The sequence below is a fragment of the Gallus gallus genome, chromosome 2 (genome assembly GCF_016699485.2).
Source record: "Gallus gallus isolate bGalGal1 chromosome 2, bGalGal1.mat.broiler.GRCg7b, whole genome shotgun sequence".
NCBI lineage: Eukaryota > Metazoa > Chordata > Aves > Galliformes > Phasianidae > Gallus > Gallus gallus.
The window spans coordinates 78,924,826-78,948,252 of NC_052533.1; the positions used below are offsets into that span (position 1 = coordinate 78,924,826).

General features: G+C 36.3%; 1 protein-coding gene across 4 annotated transcripts in view; it reads right to left on the reverse strand.

Moving 5' to 3' along the window:
- Nucleotides 1-23,427, reverse strand: part of ADCY2 (adenylate cyclase 2) — a 221,309-nt gene that overhangs the window by 56,286 nt on the left and 141,596 nt on the right. For all 4 annotated transcript variants that reach the window (XR_006937251.1, XM_015282305.4, XM_015282304.4 and 1 more), the window contains 4 exons: nucleotides 22,293-22,373; nucleotides 17,916-17,985; nucleotides 14,505-14,602; nucleotides 7,796-7,880 (listed from right to left, as the gene is read on the reverse strand). Coding sequence is in view for 3 of the 4 variants with exons in the window: in XM_015282305.4 (XP_015137791.1) it covers nucleotides 7,796-7,880; nucleotides 14,505-14,602; nucleotides 17,916-17,985; nucleotides 22,293-22,373 (334 nt within the window). In the remaining variant the exon portion in view is untranslated. The remainder of the gene's footprint in view (nucleotides 1-7,795; nucleotides 7,881-14,504; nucleotides 14,603-17,915; nucleotides 17,986-22,292; nucleotides 22,374-23,427) is intronic.

Consider the following 23,427-nt stretch of genomic DNA (forward strand, 5'->3'; position numbering starts at 1 on the left):
CTAGAATAACAGAGAGAGCAGCCTACAGAGGCGAAACCAGTGAGACAAGTGAAAGGAAAATCTATGACAAAATCCTCGTTCCAATCCACAATTTTAAACCATTGAGAAAAATTTCCTTGGAAAATACGAAAGAAAACGCTGTTGATCAGTAATTCTGTATATGAGTTTGCAAATGTGCTGAACTTCATTTCCCTTCTAATGTGAGCAATTTAAATCCAGCCCACGTCTGGTACAGTTTGGCCCTACAGAAAGTTCAGGGAACAACTGCTGGCAGCAGAACTGCAGCTGGGGGGCGGCGATCATTAAATTCAGATCCATAACAGTACTGGCAGAACTATGCAAATTTATTTTACTGATTCTGGCCTTACATCCAACACTTCTTTTGTAAATCTTACACCTCATTTGCATATTTCATGAGAAAATGGAGAATAAGATGATAGAAAGCAATCATTTCTAGAAAGCATGCAAGAAGAGCAAAACATATGTCAGTAGCATTACCTATTGCTTTTATTCTAAGCAGTGCTGGCAGAACATGGTTCAGTGTTTACAATTCCCTAGGTAGAAATAATAGGCATTCGTAGTGTAAAAGGTGACTAACATATTACCTTTTCATCTGAATGTCTTAAATCTGATATGACAGATATCAGATCAGCTCAGCATGATTGTGACTAATAACTTATTTTGAATATTCAACTTATTACAACATATCCTGTGCTGTATTTTCACACACAAAAACCTGCTTTAGTGTTTAATAAATTGAACGCTGTCTCTCTGAGGGAGAGCAAAGAATTGGTGTGAGAATTAACTGTGACAGCTGTGTTGCAGATGAAAGACAGTGTCACAAGAGCTGTCACACTTCCCTCTCACATGCTAGCAGAAGTTGGAACGTTTGACTGCAGACCTCTTGTTTACACAACGCCAATGAATCATATCCTCTGTAGTTCTGTCATTGATCTTTCCATTCTGCATTCAAACACAACTTAACATTTTATTAACACTGATGCTACAAAAAATGAAATAAAGAGAAACAAAAAGCCCTCAGATTTGGAGTTTGTTTTTTTTTTTCCACAGAATTCTTTTTACTCAGACTTGAAGAGCCAAAAGTTTAATTCCAAGGAACAGGCTGAGTGGCTGACAGGGAAGGCACTAACCTAAGATTAGGGAGGGCTGATTTTTGACAGAGACACAAGCTTATGCTTTAGGTACTTTCTAATGATCCTTTTGTTGATTATAATACTTTTAAAATGACTACTGTACTACCAAACTTCTGAATTCTGTTGTACAGTTTGTAAACCTAAGCCAGGAGTTTAAACTCCTACAAAACATATGCAAGCAAAGAGTCAATTCAACTTATATTGGACATAACTGTTTTTACTAAAGCTAGAATAATGAATAAAGAATTAACAGGAAAAACTCAAGTCAGTATTGCATTTTAATTTTACCATTCTTCGCGGTGTTTATTATCCTTCACAAAAGATCACAATAAAATGGTTGTGAGCTTCAATTCAGTTATGATGTCCAAAGGAAAGAACACTGCACTGAGCCATATAAATATACCTCTAGGCTCTGGGAGTTCAGTGCCAGTCCCTCCTGTGGTACTTTCCTCATTCAAGAAAATGTATAATCACTGTACTATATGCTATTTTAAGGTAAGACATTTTTAATCTTTCTTGTCAAAGCTTTTCTGCTGCACATGAAATATTTAAAGAGCCATTGGCTTTGAGAAAGAGCAGATCTGAATGACTTTTTAAATGCAGCGCCTAAGGCACTGAGCTAAAGGAAGGAGTTCTGAATGCCACATTCTATTTTCTGCGTTATTTTATTATGAATCTGTCACTGCACAGTTTAGAAGTAGAAATATTATTTAGAGACTGACTGGAAACCCTGAAGTATTCTTATGATGAGGCTCAGAAATGCTCTCCTTGGCTTCACAGCACTTGCACATTCCTGGACATACAGAGTACACACTTTTCTGGAGAAAAGGAGGTGCAGGGGAGACCTTATCGCTCTCTACAACTCTCTGAAAGGAGGTTGTGGTGAAGTGGGGGTTGGCATACTCTCATGGGTAAAGAGTGAGAGGACAAGAGGGAAGAGCCTCAAGTTGCACCTGGGGAGGTTCAGGTTGGGTATGAGGAATAATTTCTTCTCAGAAAGAATGGTGAGATACTGAAACAGGCTGCCTAGGGAGGTGGTGGAATCATCGTCCCTGGAGGTGTTCAAGAAACCTGTAGATGTGACATTGAAGGATGTGACTCAGTGGGCATGGTGGTGATGGGTTGTCACGTGGACTAGATGATCTTAGAGATCTTTTCCAAACCTAATGATTTTATGACTCTGTAATTCTAATTAACACTACTTCTTCGGTGTGTATAACTGGTTCTTCTTTGGTGCGGTATCTTGCATCCACTCTTGGGAGCCTTCCAATAAGCACTGATGGACACTGTAAGCGTGCTTAAAGCAAGTTAGTTTGGAGTGTTGGGGCCATGGAACACTGGGGTCATTGACCAGGCTGTCACTGACAGCATAACACATTCATTGTGGCACTAGGTCCTCCAGCAATTAGCTCTCTACACTCTGAACTACTCACACAAAGCACAGGTAACTAGTACAAACTTCCTAGCTAGTAAAGATGCACTGGGAATGTATGGTCCTGGAAACATAAAATCTTGGAACCATAAAGCATTGCAGCAAATCAAGTCCTGTCTTTCTCTTCCAGCATCACACTGGTGGCTCATCTATCATTATAAGGATAGAACGTAGCCCTGTTCAGTTTCCCTGGTTTTGGTGGGCAGGGTATTTCCCTGAGAAGTCTGAACATAGTAGCTTACTTAACGATGATAAACTTGCCATTGCAGAGCCTCTGCTGGATCTTGCTGCAGCTCCCAAAGCGATTCTCTGAGTTCTCCCTGTCTTCCCTCACCACTTTCTTTAACCTTAATTTACAAGAAGACTACTATTGAGCAGTGAAACTGAAAGACCTTGATCTTTCATTTCTATCTGCATAAGAGAAACATTCACTTCAGAGGTAAGATCTTACCTCTGAAGAAAATAATTTGAGGAAATAATTTCCAAGTGGTGCTTGTACTGATAATCCTGTCCTTGATGTCAGGAATAAAAAATCTTGTAAATATCTTGTGTACACAGTCTTTCTGACTGTTAAGTACCAATGCCAATTGCTTTGGAGTAAAATACAGATCCCCACTCACAAAGAAAGATTGTGTCTCACTCTTTATATGGTGGTGTGGTAATGCAGCTAATAAATAACACGTTCTCCTCTAGCAGGGACACAGCTGCTCACATACTGGCTGTACATTTTAAAATGCTCCTTTGACCTCAAATCTGATCCTTTTTCTTAACTGTGGAACCAATTATTTTCTGATATTTGCTTGTTGGCATTGAGTTATGCTAATTCTATGGTTCAGTTGCATAAACCTTCAAAACTAATACAAATGTATATTCTACATTTCAACTATGAAAATACATACCAAAATAGACCGTTAAGATGAAAATTGTTCATAACCTTAAGAGATTCAACTCTCAATGTGCTGATTATCAGAAATAAAAATAAAGAAAAAAAGAAATGAAAGAGAAGAAAGAAGGAGGAAGAGAAGGAGAAAAGGAGGAAAAAAAGAGAAGGGGGAAAAAAGGAAAAGGAAGAGGAAGAGCAAAGGGGGAAAAGTGAAAAGAAAATGGAAAAGGAGAAGAGGAAAAGAAAAGCAGAAGGGAAAGGGGAAAAGAAAAGGAAAAGCAAAAGGAAGAGGAAATGTGCATAGCCTCAAATAAGTAATTAGCATGTAAAAGACATGTTTCAGGATATATTTCAGGACAATTTTAGCTGAGATTTATGAAGATCTAATGTCTGTGGATGAGTAAGTGTTTCTATGAGAATTCTCAGACATTCCTGCACTCAGTCTGTTTGCCTGAGATTGATATTGGCTTATATGCATAAAAGATATGATCTGCAAGTCTGTAACCTTATTATTTCTGCTACCACTGTACCACATTGTTTGATGGAAACATTTCTATTCTTATTTAATCACCACTATTATCACTGTGTAACAGATTGAGCTGGATTGTGCTGCAGTGCAGCTGAGCAGTAAAATCAACAAATAATAAACGCAAAGTGAAAAAGTGGGCACAAACATCTTCTTACAGTACTGTAATTAAATTCTGGAAGAGCTGGTAATTTTAACAGAACAGCCTGCATTTTTTTTCATTTACCTAGGAAATTAAAATCAAACAGACAAGCTTGTTCAAGGTTGATTTTTGCCTGCCTTACTCTGCAGTTATGACAGCCATTTATAATCCATAGAGACTGAGAGGGTGAAGTGTCAAATATTGAGACAAGATTATAATGTAGTAAAAGCCACATGTCCCAGTTTGAACTTAGATTTTGCTGGTTTTGCCAGCACTATGGAATCCTGTAACAGCCTTGTAAATATTTGACTACTGCTCTAAGTTCCTGGACCAGGTGCAGCTATCAAGATGGTAGTAGATGGGTTCATGCGAGGGCACTTCTGGGAAAAGGTATGTAAGAAAGGGTAAGAAAGGATAAGAAACAGAGAGAGAGATGGAAGAAAATAAGGGAAAAAAACAGCAAAGTGATCGCCAAGGTTGGAGGAGGAGGAGGTGCTCCATGGTGGAGCAGGTATTCACACTGCAACCCATGGAGGACACCATCAAAGCAGGTGAGTATTTCTTGAAGTAATGGTGGTCTATGGAGATTCTACATCAGGGCAGTGGGAAAGCGTGAAGGGAAGGAGAAGCAGAGAGAAAACACTGCTTACTGGCCACCTTCTATGTCTGCTCATGCTGTTTGGAAGAAGGAAGATGTTTTTGGGAGGAATTTTCCCAAGTCAAGTCTGTTTCGTCAATGATAACAAGTGGTAAGAGATCTCCATGACCTTATCTTGATCCACAAGTTGTTCCATCCTATTTTTTCCCCAGTCTTGCAAGGAGGTGAGGTAGGTAGGTGCCTCACCCTTATCCAGAGCTCTCTCATCACAGCCCTTTGGTCACAGTGAGGATCAAAACCTGTTCTTTTTTGTGAATCTTTAGAAAGAGATATATTTGGCAATTCTAAACTCTGTAATTATATGCAGGTGTGTGTAAACAAACGTATCTACCATTAAGTACATGCATTCTGGAAGGAAATCCAAAATGCACTCCTTAAGAAAAAGAAATGGGAAAAAAACCAAAACAAAACAAAACAAGAAACAATCAGGATTAGGATGATAAAGCTTGACTTCTCTAAACACTTGCAATATAATGTTGAAGCTCACATATTGATACTTGTTGGATTGACAATTTCAGGCTTTTTATTCTAAAAATAAAGCATTTGCAGTTATGGGTCAGATACTGCAACAAATATGTAACTGAAGTATAACATAGCTTGTGACTGTGGTTAAAGGTGCAAAACAGTACTTAGATTTTTGACATACAATACAAGAATTTACGAAGAGGACAGGAAAAAGATAAACCTATTAACTCTTCTTGGTAGTTTCTGCCTCTCACCCATTCACCCATGGTGAATGTGCAACTATGTCTATTCTAGTGAAGGAAAGACAATGCTGCAGCAATTACAGTAGTAACTTACTTGTTGAAAGGCTTCTTAACATAGCTGCTGCATTAGGGCAGCTGAACTCATAAAGACAAACATAAATAATTCCTCTTCAACTTGTTTAGGTTACAACATGGCATCTCACAAGTCAACAGAAATGCAGTAATAGGTCTCAATTTCTGAGAATTGTTTGAGACACAGGTAAAAAATAACATAAAAATTAGGTGCTAGGTATTATTCAAGTGGCACAACTCCTCAACTCCGACTTGAGAAACTTGCATAGCCATCCATTTAAAAGCAGAAGAAATATATTTGTATTCCTCCTAAGCTACATTATAAATCAAATTCCCCATGAGTGTTTACGTCTTTGATACCAGTTCACTGGCACCTTTTTATTTTATGCAGAAAAGACTGGCTTTTCCTTGAAGTATATTTTCTTTTTCATTTCATTATTCAACAGCATCACCCTGACTCCATGTTTTCCTCTTATGCCAATAACAAATAACAATCAAGCATGACATTACGTGAGAACTAATTTTTGCAATTAAGTAATACCAATACCTCTGGGAGGTCACTCCAAGGATTTAAAAACATTTGAAAATATTGTTTCATTATGCTTCAGATTAATGCCCTACCTTATTGGAAAGGCAACTGGAATGCAGAGTAATTACATTTTCTTAAGAAACGTATCCTGGTTATTTACAAGAAGAAGAAGGAGAAATTAAAAAATCTCACATTCTTGCTTTCGGTTCCACAGCCAGACCACCTCTCCTTATTGTTTTACTATGTAATGACTTAATTGCCTTTCCCATGTGCATGCTTCACTTCTTTATATGAAAGTTCTTTCAGCTTTTTCTCATGGGAAATTGTGAAAAATGCAAAGGTGGTAAAGAAGTGAGGATTAACTGCACCAGAGCCTTCAGAGATAGCAGCAATGCATATCCCTCTAATTAACGGGAGAGTGAAAAGCTGAATCTTTCATTTTCTTGTCTCTGTTGACATAGATCACAATGACAGAACCAGTGGCACAACACATTATGTTTCCCCCATTCCAGTATCTGATGACCCTCACCACAGGAAAGTTTATTCTAGTGGTCAAATGAATTTTGACATGCTTTAATTTGTGCGCACTGCCTCTTACCCTGCCAGTGGGCATGACTGAAAAGAGCCTGGCTCCTTCATCTTCACTCCCTGCCATCAGGTATTTAGACAGATGGATAAGATTGCCTCCGAGATTTCTCTTCTCCAGACAGAACAACCCCACAGCGTTCCTAATTTAAGACCCGGTATGCCAGCTTAGTGTACTGCTCTTCAGCTGCAGTCAATAATTGGACACAAAACAGAAACTGGATTTCATTTTGACTCACATGTCTGAGGCTTGGGAAAGTAATTGTGTGCTTGGTTTCAAAATGATAAAAAAATAATTTTGGAACATGAGTGAAAAGATTTTCTGTTGTGATGTAGTAAGTTACTTACTTGACATAATAAGAATAGTTTCAAATAAGATATAAAATGAGCTTAAATAATAAGTAAATAGGGAACATAAACAAATATAGGCATAGGATTATTCTAGATTACATGCCAAATTCAAATTGCATTTACTTTATCACAAATTCTGAAATATTCTTTCTTTATGGATTTATATGTTGGATCTATTTGAGAATAACTGAAAGGAGGACAATAATATGTGTTAATTAAATTGTGAAGTGTAAATTTTGAAGGTTTGTACAAATCTGGGATTCTCAAATAGAGCGCATTACTAGGTTCACTAAGAGGCATTACAACAACACATGTACCACTCAACAGCAAAATTAGTATTTTACTACAGAAATTCTATATATCAAATTGTTACTGTGAAATTTCCTCTAAACTTAAAAATAAACAAATATGCAGTGCCCCAGTTTAAAGAATTTTTTAAAAAAGGTCATCTCCTGCAAGGGCAATAGCAAAAAATTCAGAAAGGTCAACCAACCAAACAGTAATGCAGACCTCTCAGAGGATCCATCTTTATGGGGGAAAGAGAGTATCAACGCAGCCAAAGACAATCACTGCAGTGGCATTTTCTGTTTTTCAGATAAATGAGGACAATTTACAGTAAGTCAGCAGGGACAAAACCATGTGCTCAGAGGCCTCAGGGCGCATGTTATTCTGCAAAGGCAGAGTGACTCGGGAAAATCTGGAGATGTCATTTAAAAGAAACTATTAACTACTAGATTGGGTTCCTTCAATACCTACCAAAAGCTGTCCAGCAAAGCAGATAAATAAAATGAAAGAGAGCAAGAGAAACGCGACCCCAAATGAAATTCCAAGAATAGATGTTCTGCAAGAAATAAGAAAACATATATTAATTTCTCAGGTACACTTTCGTAACACAACCTTTCTTTGTTTATAATGCAGATAATGATACAAAAATTTGCATGTGTAGGCTGTGACTCTAAACATCAAAACCACAGAAAAACCATTCCAGTTCTTACTAGAATGGCAGGCATTTTTCCCAATTTTTTTTTAATCTCCCACATATCAAAAAAACAGCTTTCAAAATAACACCATTAAAACTATACTTTTCTTTTTTAAAGTTTTTGTCAAAGAATACTTACATTGGTATTCTCTATCACTTTGCAAAACTATTATGACAGACAGATAGTAATTTTCATACCGATAATTTAACTGGTAGAGTTGCATTAACAGCATCAAGGTTGGGTTTTTGTTCGTTTGTTTTACTTTAAAAACTGTGTTAAAGAATAACCTGAATGCTGTATTTTTTTGTTGATGATTTTCTAAATAGAAGAGTCTGCTAAATTTATAAAATAGATTTGTTATAGTGGTATAACTTCTCCCTGAAGGCAGAAAAAGCAATAGTATGGGGGAATGATGTCCAGTTTTCTGTATCTCATAGCTAGAAACTGTGGAATCTGTGACACTTTTGATGCTACAGCCTGTTAGCTCATTTCCCAAGTGCACAGGTATTCAACACCTTTGAAGACTCCATTTTGTACCAAATCTGACTGGTTGTCCAGTTCTGAAGTATCAGAGGACAGGCAGCATGATAGGAAGGAAGACAATACAATGAAGAAAAGAAAAACAACAGGTTTTAATAATGAAAAAGAAAAATCCAAAACCAACAACAGATTAACAAATAAACACACAACTGAATAATCTAGACCTAAATCATCCTTACTCAGCAAACTAACTGATTCTTTTCTTATGGACTCTAAATAGGAAAGTCTAGCCAAAATAGCATCGGGACGCAGTAACCAGAAGCAAGGATGCAGAAACAGTCTGTGAATGCATGCATTCTGCAAATGTGGAATCTCTCTATATGAACACCACAGCAGAGCATAATTGCTCCACCAGGAGCTATGTGAAAGCTACTTAGCACGGGTGCCTAGGGAAAGATGCAGTCAGACCTAATTACATTTATAATGAATAGAGATGAGAAGCTCTAGACCAAGTGTGTTGTTTAAGAAAGGAAATCAGACATGGTCATGAAGACCTTCACCTGAGTGTCTGCTTTCAGCTTTAACCACTGATTTGACACCTTTGCAAAATTTAAAAGGATCTCCCAACCACTTTTAGCCCCAGCAAATATCTTATTTTAGCAAAACTTAAGTAGTGTTTAATCATTTATTAATTTTCTTTTAATTACTAAATTTTAATTCAGTAATACAATATTTTAAGTTAGTGCCTCCATAAACCTCTGATTCAGAATTTAAAGGTATTTTTAATAAAAGGTTACATCCTTGTTCTTTGGAGATGACATCTGAATTCAAATACATACATATTAGATGCTACAATACTAAAAAGGAAGGAGTAGAACTCTTTGGATCAATTTCCTTAGATTACGTACAAATATTGGAAAATATTTTGATCTGTTTTAATGACATTGTTACAGACATTGAGCTATTTTCAGGAAAGAACAAAAAGGCATTAACTTTCACAAACCAATTTGATGCCATATTGCTGCTATTAAGAGCATTTTGGAGAATAATTTATGAGCTTCCCTGCCAGTCACACAAAGAACCTTTTATATGCTAAGTATTCAACAAATTTTTGGTTGATATGAACAGCTGATGAAAACAAACAACTGGCATTTCACAGCCCATGTTCACCTTGAAATGATGTTTCTTTTAGAAATTATTTGAGAATCCTTATTGCTTCGGAATACATGTTGTCTAAGAATTTCTCATAAAGACTGAGATGTTAAGCTGCATAACAATATATGTGAAACTACAGTTTCCACCCTCAGGAATTTAAAATCCAGTAAGCAACAGAGGAGAAGAATAGGAATACAGTTAGCAGGCATGTTTTTTATGTGCGTAAGCACTCCTAGTCACATGTGCTCATTGGTAAGACTCAAATAACCATTCTTGCATTCGAAACTATTACCACACTCTCTCAGATGCAGAAGATACAGAAAATGAAGTCGCACACCTAAAGAAATGATTCAGCCCAAGGACAGACTTATCAGTTAAGTTTGAAGTGGTTTCTTTTAGAAGACATTTAGGTGTTGCTGAGAACACCTTGAGGGCAAGAGAAATAAAATGAACATACAGGAAGGAAAGCTTATGCAAAGAGTGCTTCACAATGGGGAAACAGACAAGAACAAAAGGACTGAGGAGATATTTTACACAGACTGACAAGGATCGATGATGTTATCAGAGTGGCACGGGACAAAGGATAACATTGAAAGGTGAACAAGAATGATCACTGGGGCAAAGAGAAAAGGGCCGATGATAGCTTTGTAAAAGGAAAAAGGGTATCTTAGAGACCAGAGCAACAAGTACAGAGGAAAAACAGTTCCAAGCTTTCTGCTCCCCACACCCTCTTATTTTCTGGGAACAGCAGGACTTCTTGTTTCAGTTAAGCTAAGCTGAAATGATTTCATGCTGCTCCTAGAAGGAAAGAAGTGGGATGAAGATGCTATAATGGGAGGCAAAACACAAAAAATTAAGTGCCCGCATAAATAAGCCTCATTTGAGGCAATGACCACAGGGAAGTCATTACAAGCACTTACTTTTTCTCACTGGAACATTACAAAAACAGTAAACTATTCTTGCCTTTATTGTGTAGAGTCATAAAAAGGAATCACTGAATGCACTGCACTGACAGATGCACGCAAACTACTGTGTCACAAGAGCACTCAGGATCCCAAAAGACTGTTAACTTCTTACCTGCCTCTTCCTACTCTCCAGTGCCCTCATTTGTGGAATGTCTGTTCTCTGTTACGGTACCTGCTGGGGATGCTGACAGGACAAGCCTTAACAATAATCTACTGAGGGCCAGAATCTGAATTTGGGGGAATTAAATCCAAGAATTTCCCAGGCTTTACACAGTCCTAAGTCTACATCATTCATTGTTAAAAAAAAATAAAATGTGGACAAATTTTTCTGGTTTCATCAAGTACAAATATGTTTTGAATAATTAATTTTTACAAGGCAGTATGAAGTTAGAAAAAATACACATGAACACTTATCTCTTGTTTGTAACACATGAACTGAGAAATAAAGATTCATCATGAAGATAAATGTACTGAGAAAAGAATGTAATCGTGGAGAAAAGAATGTATTCTTTCTCACTTCCGTAACTTTTAGGAAAACAGCTCACGCACCTGAATAGACACAGCAAATTTCCTGAGCTTTCCAGGATATTGACATCTGATTGATTTTAAATTCTTGAGGTGATAAAATCATAATGGAGCAATTATACAAGACAATATTGAATTCAGATGTTTTTCGTAACTAATAGTAGCTATTTCTTTTTTGATTTGACCAATGCCACTGATTGACTCAATGACTATGCAGACTGAATGCGGTTTCTTTGTTAAGGAAAAATAATTCAAGTATCATAGTTACACTTCAGGGTGTTCTTTTTGTAGCTGTTGTTTTTTCAATTGGATGCAGCATTAAAAAAAGGCAGCAATGGTGCTTTTCTTTCTGTTATGTCTCAAATTTTACACATCTGCTTTCAGATGAGGTTTTTAAGTACCTCCTTTTTCTGCAAAGAAATTCACCTGTGTTTAAAAGGAAATACCACATCAAGACCTAACCATCTTCCAGGGATAGGATGGATGATTGTTAGCTTGGCATGACTCAGGACAGAAGGATATAAGTTCTTAAACACAGCAGCCTCAGAGAGAGAGAACACTTGGGATGAATCTTAAATGTCGCCCCAATCAAATTCCCTACCTAAATAGCACAAAGAGTACCTCCTGGTCAATAGAAACACACTTATATCAATTTAGCAGAATGCATTTAAAAAAAAAAAAAAACAACACTATTGAGTTCATGTTAATTGACGATTTCACTAAATAGAGAAGGCAGGATTCTTGTGAATTACCACAGGTATTTCTATCACCTGATAAGCCAAGAAGACTTAAAAGTCACTGAAGGCCAGTTCCAAGGAAACGATCTGCTGCATTGTAATGGCACAATAAAGACATCATGACACATTCAAGTCCAAGATACTGCTCTAATTTGTAATTACTGATTTATTTTAAGTTTACTTTGAAAACGTTGAGCCGGTTTCTAGACCACAGGAAAAATGACACGTTAATCAATGACTCCAGCCTTGCAAGAAACATCTCACGATCTTGCAGACAACTGCTTATATTCTTGCAACATGCTGGATGTTACTCACGCTCAAGCATTTCCAAATCTACTTTACAGCAGCAGGTGGTGTACATGCACAGAAATCAATAATATTGCACTGCTGCAAAATCAGATTAATAGTGAATCCATAAAACCCAGTGACAGAGTAACTTTTTCTCTCCTTCTTCATTAAATAACCATTTAAAAATTCCGCAGATTTTTTAGAAGAAAATACTAGATAGAATTTTAAACGAACCCATAATCTACGCTGTTTTCTTCACGTGTGCATGTTTGTTTTTCCTGGGAGGAAATAACACCTGTAGCAGTTGAGTCTGTTTGACTGGAGTTTGAACTTTATTTTCAGTGCAGAACACCAAACTGCCAACAAGAATGGCTAACTGCCTAGCATTTTCTCCTGCTGTTATTACTGCTTCTTAGTTATAGACAGGTACACAGACATGCGTCTTCCCAATCTACACCTGTGCAATAATCCAGCAAAAAAATTGGTCTGCACCTGATTTTTTATAGAATTTTTGGATAACTACACACCAGTAAGCAACTCAGGTAAAATTATAATATAGTGAAAGTAATTTTACTTTCAAAAAATACCCTTATGTACACCAGTGATTTTATTTTATTTTATTTTATTTTATTTTAAATTTGAAACATGCACTGAGATTTTCCAACAGAGCTCCAGATGCCTGTATGATATCTTGCTTTCCTTTTTTCAATTTTTGCTTATTTTAAATTAATTCACAGAGCCCTTGGAGCTGAATATCATTCGTTTGGTAATATCTGTTTTTCTAACCTGCTTGAGCAAAGCAGTTGGACCAAATGATCTCCAGAGGTCCCTTCCAACTGTAGACATTCTGTGATTTTATACTCTTGCTTTTCCAATTTAACAAGCAGTCCTATCACAGGACCATGTATAATTTACATTTTCGTAATGAAAAGGATAAACTATTGTATCTTTTGTTCTGATACTAGAAAGACAGCATATGGTTTTACAAGTTAGAGAACACTTTCCTTAGTTGAATATATTTCCCAAGTGTTCACTAATTTCAAGTGTCTGATACATTTTAATGAGCTACACATTTGGTTCAATAGACTTCATAAGCATATAGTAAAATTAACATCTTACTTCATATATGGTAAATAATAAAGCTGAATTCATTTTTGTGACTGAAATAAAAACATAAAAATAGATCTGAGTGATAATATTGGAAGAGACTAATTAGATTCATGTTTTGCTTTTGGTATGATACCTAAATTCAGAGTGAACCATATAGAGGATACTGCTGAACTCTTTTCTTCTAAGACTGACCTTTTGAAGCCCGTGTCTGTAAATTAGAAACTAATGGGAAACCCATTGCAAAAAAAATAATAATAATAATAATGCTGCAACATCTGAAGAGAAGCCTGTAAAGCTTAATATGTTATAAAACAAGTCTGCAGAATAAAAACCCCTTCTGGCTTTGAATTAAAATGCAAGTACTACAGCACAAGAGCAGTCACTTATCTGAGGTTGTAAGAACTACTCCCAGAAGCACTATGCAGGAAAAAAAGACCGCATACTGAATCACAGAGAATATGCAGTGTTGGCTTTGGAGACAACTGCTATCAAACTAACAAACATCAAGTGTCCATTATGGAAACAATCAACAGCAAAATTCCATTTTAAGAAGGCTAGTAAAATATTATTTATTGGAACTACCTTCCAATTTTCTTGGACTTTCTAGAACATGCATAGGCAGAAAGAATAGCTGATTCTGGTTGGTATATTAACATAAATTAGCTCACAATTATTCCTCTCATCTCATATATATCAATTGTGATGGCAATAATTATTTCATCAATTGATGATATTTTCTAACCTAGTTTTAGAAAGAGAAATTCTTCAAATAGTAATGCTAATTGTATGTAGAACAGAGCAGTACTATCACAGCAATGTGTTAAATACCACTAATTAATCACAGTCTCAATTCTGCAATCCACTTCATCCCACTTTAAAGCCCAAAGCTCAGGCTTATTTTACATGCAATTGTAGTCTCATAGATTCATAGTTTGTATTACTTTTCTTTGCACATATGGATTCATATCATCATCACACATTTTTAAATACAAAAACTAAAATCAATGAAGAATTGATATAATATTTGAACACCAGGCAATGGCAGCGTTTAAAACTAGAAACAAGTATAACATTGAAAACTGGCTAAAATCCTCAATTTTTGTTCAACTTTCTTTCCATTAATTGATCTCTGCAATCTGACACTTCAAACAACTTTTACTAATATATTTTTTACATTAATATGCAAGTAAACATAGGAATGAATACATATTAAAATACCACTTACTTTGGCAATACCAGAATCTGCACAACAAAAATGCAGAAGAATATGAGACAGGCGCAAGTCACGTAGTACTTAAATGCAGGCAGAGTGGTTGCTCTGTACTGGAAAAAGAAAGAGCAAATATTATGAACACAAATTTCAAAGCAGATAAAATATCATCCATCTGAAATCCCAGTTTTAAGATGCAGACATGCACATGCTGATTTCAGCAACAGTAAGTTTCCTGTTGTTCATAGATTATCATATCCACTTACATAAGGACAGGGATTATCAGGCATAGTAGTGAAGCCTTTCACTATTCAAAGGACAGAGTCGACAGCCATGAGAAATGGTTTGGTCTCGTTCCTCCTCAGAACAAGCCTATCCCAAATTCATCATAAAAAATTTAACTAAAAAGTACTGTCATCATAAAACTTTTAAGTAAAAAAGTAGATTATAAAAAAGTATATCATTAAGAATAGCTGACTATGCTTATACAATCTTTCTCAGTCATTAATTCCCCAAACTGTTTTTTGAGTTACTAGTAAATACTAAGTGGGCTGGAACAGTTATAAGAAACTGTTAATGTCATTTACACAGGAAACTCCCGAGTACATGAATCAACAAAGTGTAAACTGCTAACGATTTGTATAATTTTTTTTTCATATAGCAGAGCTAGCTATCATGCTGATATTTAGTGATGCTACATTATTACTTCAGTGAATATCTGTATTACAATGCCTTATCCGTATAAAATACCTTATCCATATAAAATGCCATATCCATTAAAATGCCATATTGACTGATAATAAAAAAAACTTGTTATTAGGAGAGTTGATTCCATCCACTTTGTCATTAGTAAAAAAAATACTATTTACAATTCTCTAATTAGTCTGTCCAGAAACACAAGAATTAAGCAGTGAAATATTTATCAGAAGAATTTTCTGTTGAGATTGATACATCAATTAGATTATATTATTAGATTGTATAGATAATAGACTGAAATCAATTAAGTGTTCAAAAGGAAATGACCTATGTATTGGGTCCATTGAAGTTACTTAGCATACCTGTATGGTAACTGTTGAGTCATGGCCTGAACCACTGATTGATCACCTAGGGAAAGGACCAGATCAGCCCTGGGAGCACAAGTGAAGGCAATTCACCTGTGCAACCAGAAGGGGTGGAGCCTAACTGACCTCTCAGACCTCATTTAAGGGCTGACTGCCACTGGGGAAGGATCTGTGACTGGAGATTCCTCCCTTGTGGAGTTTTTCCCTGCAAGCGTGGATCCTCAGAGACAGGTGAGGGTTCCTTTCCTGCTTGTCCTTTTTCTGTTCCACTCCTGCATTGCCTTTCCAGTGCACTAATCTTTCTGACTGTAACACTTTCAAAGTTTATTAAAAGGGTAAAGAGTTCCAAGATCTGATTTATTAAAAGAAATATGAAAAATTATTTCTCCATTGTTATGTTCTCAACATGCAAATATTGTAAAATAAAATGTGCATGAGCTGTGCTTTCTAATTGCTGTGTCTTTGTGTTTAGTGCCAAACTCTTCCTTTGAAACTGGTGCACTTAACTTTATATGAATATGCAGAAATTGAGTTTAGCACCCCAACAGCATTTTTTTTAATTCTGTGACAAATTGAAAGCAATTCTTCCTGCATACGTAACTGAGTTCTGAGGCCCCAATATCACTATGCTTGATGGGTATGCTTGCAGCAAGTTTTGTTGTTCCATCTGTTGAATGTTTGTTATTTCTCAATGGTCCTGTCCAACAATTTTGGACCTTGAGTTGCTGTTAAAATCTTAGAGAGTTCCAACACACTTGTAGATTCTTTTCAACGTTTTACATTTCTCCAGACATTTCCAAACAAAGCCAGGCAACTCACTCCTTAGGTTAAATAATTCTTTTGCTTTATTACCTTGCAGTACTTTCAGGCCCTGCAGGGTGTGGAAAGTTCCTGCTTAAATCAAAATCAGGCTTCCTACTGAGTTCTTTAAAGCCAAGATTGGACTAGTGAGTCATTAAGAGACAGAGAACAAAGACCTTAAAAAGCCAGACGTGAGAAGAACAATTAGTTCTTTGTCATACCATAACACTTACCAGTCTAAAAGATTAGGCTCTTACAGGGAGCATCCACACAGCCAAATAACTTGGTTGATTTTCTCCTGAATTCTGACTCCCTCATTGTTCAAACAGCATGTATAATGGTTTGCTCTCAAGTTCTATTTTAGAACTAATCAGTTAGTAACATCCACACTGAAATCTGTATGTGCTCCCACTCAGTGCACCCTCTAAACACTGTGGGTGAGACCACACCAGGTGTTGCTGCTTCTCTCTTATGCCACCTCTACACAGCCATAACAAGCTTTGAATTTTTTATCACCATAATGCATTGCCAAGGTCATACAACTTGCCTTTGGCAGCCTGCTAGAAGAACTTCATTCTGCTGAGTTGTGAGAGGAGGTGAAAATTATTTCAGATACTTTGAACTGAAGGTACATGCAAAAATGATTAATTACATCTTTGAGCATCAAGTGAGACCCAGATGACACTTTTACCTCTGTTGCGCAGCATAAACATAGCATGGTAATGCTTCCCTTACTACATTCTTATCAGGTTAACTCATTTATAAAGCCAATTGTAGTCTGATCTACCTCTTACTTTGCTGAAAGACACCGTAATTTCTCAGCTATCAGCTGTCCTATAGTTATTGAGGTGGGGAAAGAGACAACTCCCCAGTCTCATTGCTGAAACTCTGTCAGTATGTTGAAACATAATCAAGCCACAAGGCCATAAAACAACAAAAAGAAAACAGCTGACTTCCTGGGAAGAAACTTTCATTTTGATTTTTTTTTTTTTTTTTTTGCAAGGACTGTGAACAATAAAATTTACTTCATCTGCTCATACATCTCAAACATGTTTTATTAAGTATATTACTCATAAGAACATTTAGTGAATTGCATCCAATACAGATAGGTGTTTTTCTTAAATAACATTTACAGTATCACTTCCCTGGAATGACTGTGAGCATCAAGTGCTTATGAAGAAAACAAATGAACTGAAATTATTGCAGGACTATCAGGAATAGCGGTGTTTGATAAATGTCTTTCAAGCATGTAGGTAATTAATGTAGGAATCCTTTGGGTCAGCATCAGCAAATCAAGATTATCAAACCTCCTCTCATTTCTATTAGACTTTGAAAACTTCAAGAAATTCAGAATTGCTGAACATTATAAAAAATTCTCCTGCAAACAGAGAAGCAGTATTGGACAACATACTCAAAACATTTCTAATACAAATGTGGCAGAAAACGTTTAAGCACTTCTCACTGATGGGGAGGTGCTCTGTGTTATAAAGGTAAGTTATAGTGGCCTCGCTAAGGATAAGGTAGAGAAGGAATCAATCATGACTTTGCAGTGAAAATAACTTACTTCTTTTTCCAGAGTCTTATTATAGAAAAGAAGTGATATTCTTTGAATGTCTTCAGATTTAAGCCACTGCCTGAAAAAGAAAACATTATAAATGATACAAAAATAAAGTAGTCACATCTTTTTGTACTACTGAAATACAGCAAATTAAGAAAATAATTTAGAATTTATTGGGTTTTGGAACATATATGATGGATCACACTAAAATTAGAAGAGAATACTACAAATCCTTGATTTGTAATCATTTACAAATTTTGATTTCCATTGCTAATGTACTCTTGAAGCAGAAGTTCAGATGAGCTATTTTGCTGTGGATCACTGCTCAAGACAATCAGGGGAGAGATTTACATGATATAATTCTCACAATGACATTCCACTCATGTCCAAAATACTGTAATACTGCAGGGCACAGAAGAGAACGGTGCACAGAGATAAAAGCAAACCTTTCACAGATCACTGATATGACCTTCACAGAACAGTTTTAGGTTGGAAGGGACCTCTGGAGGACATCTAGTCCCATCTTCACAAGTTACCTTTTAAAAGTATAGTTTTATAGTATGTAAGAATGGCAGGCAAATTATATTCCTAGTCTAAAAGCAAATGTAAAAAACACTTAAAAAAAAGTGAACTGTTTTTGTCTTTAAGCAGCATCAGTCTTTGGACCATGAGCTGCTCCCAAAGGTCTAATCTGGTCTGTACACATTCGATCATACTAATGGCACTTAGAGCAAATGCTGCCTTGTACTTCCCACAACTAGCTCACATGTTCAAGAGCTCAGTAAAATTATACTGATCGTATCTCTTTTAAAGTAGTTACAGGAACTTCTAGGAAGCTTTAGTAACTCTGTATTTCTGCCCTGCAACTTCAGTTATTTTTTGGTAGAAGGTGGCTTTGAGGTCATAGCTCTCTCTTGTGTTGTTTTTGTCAAAAAAGGTCAATAACTGACTATGCCTGCCCTTTGAAAAATCTCAGTTTCACAAACACTCAACAGTGATTTCTCACTTCAGTAAAAAAAAAATAGTTTTCAGAATCTTTCACTTTCAGCAAACGTGTTCTACCCTTTCACATCCTTCTTCCAGACAGACTTCAAACACACCATTTTTTAATGCATGTCCGATTTCCATATCACCAGTGCTATGTTCATAGCAGGCACCAGAAATAAAAGCAAGAGACCTATCTATCCGTACTGACAAACTTTTTTTTTTTTTTTTCCATAGCAGAATCTGTAGAAACAGAAGAAAGAAGAAAAATGACATCTACCACAAAAAGGTGAGCAAGATTTAGAGAAAAGGTTTTGTGGGATTAAAAGCAAGTAAGCAGGCAAGGCATCACCCAGAAGACATGGAAAATAGGAGAGCCAACAGAAAGATTCAGCAGGTACTACTGAGCATTCTGAGTGCAGCACAAATAAGCAGAAGTGAAGAATAAGCTTAGGAGATAGTGCATAAAGTTAAGGATTTTTTTAGCAGAGTAATAAAGGCTGTGAAATCCTATCCTGCCTGCTGTCTGAATCCCTGGTGAGACTTCTGTCCCAAGTATCTACAGATATGTGGGGATATGCCACCTGCAAAGCCAACACATTCATGTTTGGATTCTTTTGCAGTTCAACGAGCAACAAAGACTTATATCCACAAGGGTGCATGGTTTTAAAGGCCTAATCTGGTAGGCAACATGTATACCATAGCTGCCAAAAAAAGGAAAAAAGAATGTATCTTTTAACATAGTCACCTACTTATCAAATAGCAAAATAATTTTAGTTTATCGCTCTCTGTGGGTATATATTTAGATTCTTATCCATCTACCACATATCCTATAAAAGTCCCCTAACCACCAAAGTGGCATAGCCAGGGCTAACCAACCCCTCCTGTGCAGAATGCACACCTAATTGCTGTGGTACATGGCTGAAAGAGAAAAACTTGGTGCTCCTTGCTCCTTCTTTTAAATCTGTATTTTTCTTTATCTAGAATAGTAATGAATAAGACGGTCCTAGCCTTCCACACGTGGCCTTGCAAGGAGCAATGCCAACTAAATCTACTGATCTCAATGGCCAAAAAGGCCAAGGCCCTGCTTCTTAGAGACCATGGCTTCATCTACATTCCAGAAGATGGAATTGAACCCAGAAGCCCTGAGTGACCCTCATGTGCATGTGGTGCTTGGCAGACTTGTGCAAAGATAGCTTAGTTTTGTGTCCTATATATCACATTTTTAATCTACGTTTTTTTTTGTTTTCAGAGTGATTAACATTTATACAGTTAAAATATTATTGAATTAACTTGCTTTTTGGGGAATGAACACTTCTCATTACTTGTTCTCAGATAACCAATCTAATAATTTATCTTAAGTATATATTCATCAAAGATCGAGGTAAAGAATCTAGTTTTGGAAGGCAACATCTGTGCTATCTGTGTAATATGTAAAATCATTCCTTACACGTATGTAGTTCCCTGTCTAATTCACAAAATGAATTGAAGCTTTTGCAGCAACTTTTGTTTTCTCTCCCTTATTACTAAATTTCTCTGAATGTATTCACTAATTAAGTTAGCCACAGATTTTCTGAGAATTTGGTAAGATAGATTCTCTAAGGTAAAAGACCTCTGGAGGTCATCCTGTACAACCCCCCTTCTCAAGCAGGGCCACTTAGAGCAGGTTTCCCAGGGAATAACCATAATTTCTCTTAATGTATATGTACAATTGTTGTGGATTAACGCAGCAGGCAGATAAGCACCACACAGTCATTCACCCACTCCTCCTTCCCAGTGGGATGAGAGAGTGAATAATAATAATAATTATTAAAAAAACAGAAACAAATTAGAACCCGTGGGTTGAGACAATAACTATTTACAGACAGAAGAGGAAAATAAGATGATAGTAACCACGACAACATAGTATATATTTACAAAACAAGTGATGCACAACACAATTGCTCACCAACTGCCATCTGATGTCCAGCCACTCTGTGGACAGCAGCAGCTGTCCTCTTGGCCAACTCCCCTCAGTTTTCTGTTTTTTTTTTTTGTTTGTTTGTTTGTTTTTGTTTTGTTTTTTTGTTTTTTTCATGTTATGTCATATGGAAAATCCTTTTGGCCATTTTAGGTCATCTGCCCTGGTTCTGTCCCCTTCCTGCTCCTTGTGCCCCTCAGCTCCCCTTACTAGCAAGACAGTACAAGAAGTTGAAATGTCCTTGACTCCGTACAGCACTGCTCAGTAACAACTAACACACTGATGGTTTATCAATATTGTTTCTCTCCCAAAGCCAAAACATGGCATCATACCAGACACTGTGAAGAAAAAACCACACCTCTGTCTCAGCTGAAACCAAGACAACAATATGTTTCTCTTTTGATATCAAACCATCATTTTTAGAGCTCACTTAGCTGAGGAAGTTTATCTGAAGAAACGTGAAAGCTGTCAAAATTTGTGTAGCTGTTTTAAGCAAGTCTGATATAATCAGAAGTCTTTGTCTATCAGATGACTCCTCTTTCTCTGTATTTTTGTATGATCTATAAATAATGACTACAAAATATTTTCCTAAAACCAAGTATCTTCTAACAGAACTATCAGAGGTTTAAAAAAAAAAAAAAGCATCAAAAGACAAACAAAACAAACATGATATATGAACATTTAATAATTAGGAGTAATACATTGCTAATTAAGATTCTGAGTAACAGAAATACAGAGAAAAACATGCAATTCATCACTATTGTTATCCACATTTTTCTAGAGTAATTCTCTTATTTCATCAGATAAATAAAAGAAACCCGAACACTTCTTTTGGTTGATTTTTCACTCAGTCTTATCTATTCACAAGCAGAGAACATCAGTTCTCCATTACTTCCTAGGACACAGAAGCAACACATGCATGTTGTCTCTCCCAGTCATTTCAACACACCATCAAGCATAGTCTAGACTAAGAATTCAACCAAGCAACTGAAAGAGGGAGACTTTAAACTGCAAGTTTAGGGCAAGCTTGTAATTCTGAGGAGATGTTTCTGTAACAGTTGTGAAGCATTAATTTTCACATCATTCTGATTCTTGAGTCGGTTATTTTTATGTCACATTTCTCTGCACTCAGATGACATAATTCAGTAGAATAACAGCTATGATTGTACAGTTAGAGAGACAAAAATTCCCTTGTTATGAAAATCATGGAAAGCCAAAACCTCTGCCATACCATGGTTCACAGGCAATGTCTTCCCCATGTAGTATGGTGCTGTTCATCCATCTTTACAACGTGCAGAGCTTTCTAGCCTGGTAGCAGTGCTACCTTTACTCATTCAGACCACTCTGTGAACATGGGAGGGAGAAATAGTACACTCTACCCGCTATTACAGGTTTGTGTCAAAGCTGAATCAAGTAGACAACAGAGGATATAAACATACTTTTGAGCGTTAATTCCATCAATGGCCTGAATCATCCTCTCATTCAGTTCCTCTTCAAATCTTCTTTTCTGAGATTTTGTTCTGAAATGAAAAATGTAATGAATTTAATTTCTTACATTGTTAATAAAGCTTAAATATAAGCATCTGTGTAATATCTGGTCAACATTTATGTTGCAATAACTTCTACAGGCTTCAGACACACTGAGCCTCCTAAGCACTTGACAAAAACAGTCTGCTCCACCTCTCCCTCTATCAATCAATCTATAAATAAATAAAAATTCAGGAGCACTTAAAAATAACACAAAACTTTTTTAAGAAAAAATAGTAGTTTCAAGTTGAGAAAAAGTCCTCCTTAGTGGCATAAATATGCACAAATTCGGAAAAGATTTGTTGCAACCATTTTTAAATATCCTTGTCAGGACTGTATGATGACCAACAGTGTGGTAGCGTATAACAAATGTTCCCTACAGAAAGCCTGCTTACTCTTCTTGCCTTGGAAATATTTTATTTTTAGTAAGAAGTACAAACATCAAGTCTGAAATGTGTTTTCAGCATGTGCCTTGCTCCTCTTTTTATAACTTAGAACAAAACTGCAATGAAAAAAAAAAAAAAAGGTCTTTTATTTTCACTGCATTCAGCGTGAACCCAGCAGAGGGTTTGCCTTTAATAACATTACTACAAACATCATCAGTTCTTTCAGCAGCTGTGCTCTCCTTACAGACATAATATTTCAAATACTGCTAGATTATAACTCTGCACCTTCAAAACGTAAAATTTAATGTTAACTTATTAACAATGTTTTATAAGAAGTAACCATTCAGATCTGAAATTTGAGTTCTAGCTTACCAGAATCTCAACCTACAAATTCAAAACTTTCAAAGGTACAACAGAACTTCTACATCAAGCTTTATGGGTTATTTCCCAATAAACGATAACTTGTTGCAGGATTCACATACATTGAGAAACCAATATTCATGTAATTTCAGTAACTTTGAACAACCCAACTGATTTCATGCCTAATCAATGTTGCAAAGATTGAGTAAGTAAGCGTTCACAGCTCATTTTTCACATATGGACCATTCTGCCTATGCGGAATAACCACACAGGAGGAGACATCATCTAATAACACTTAGTA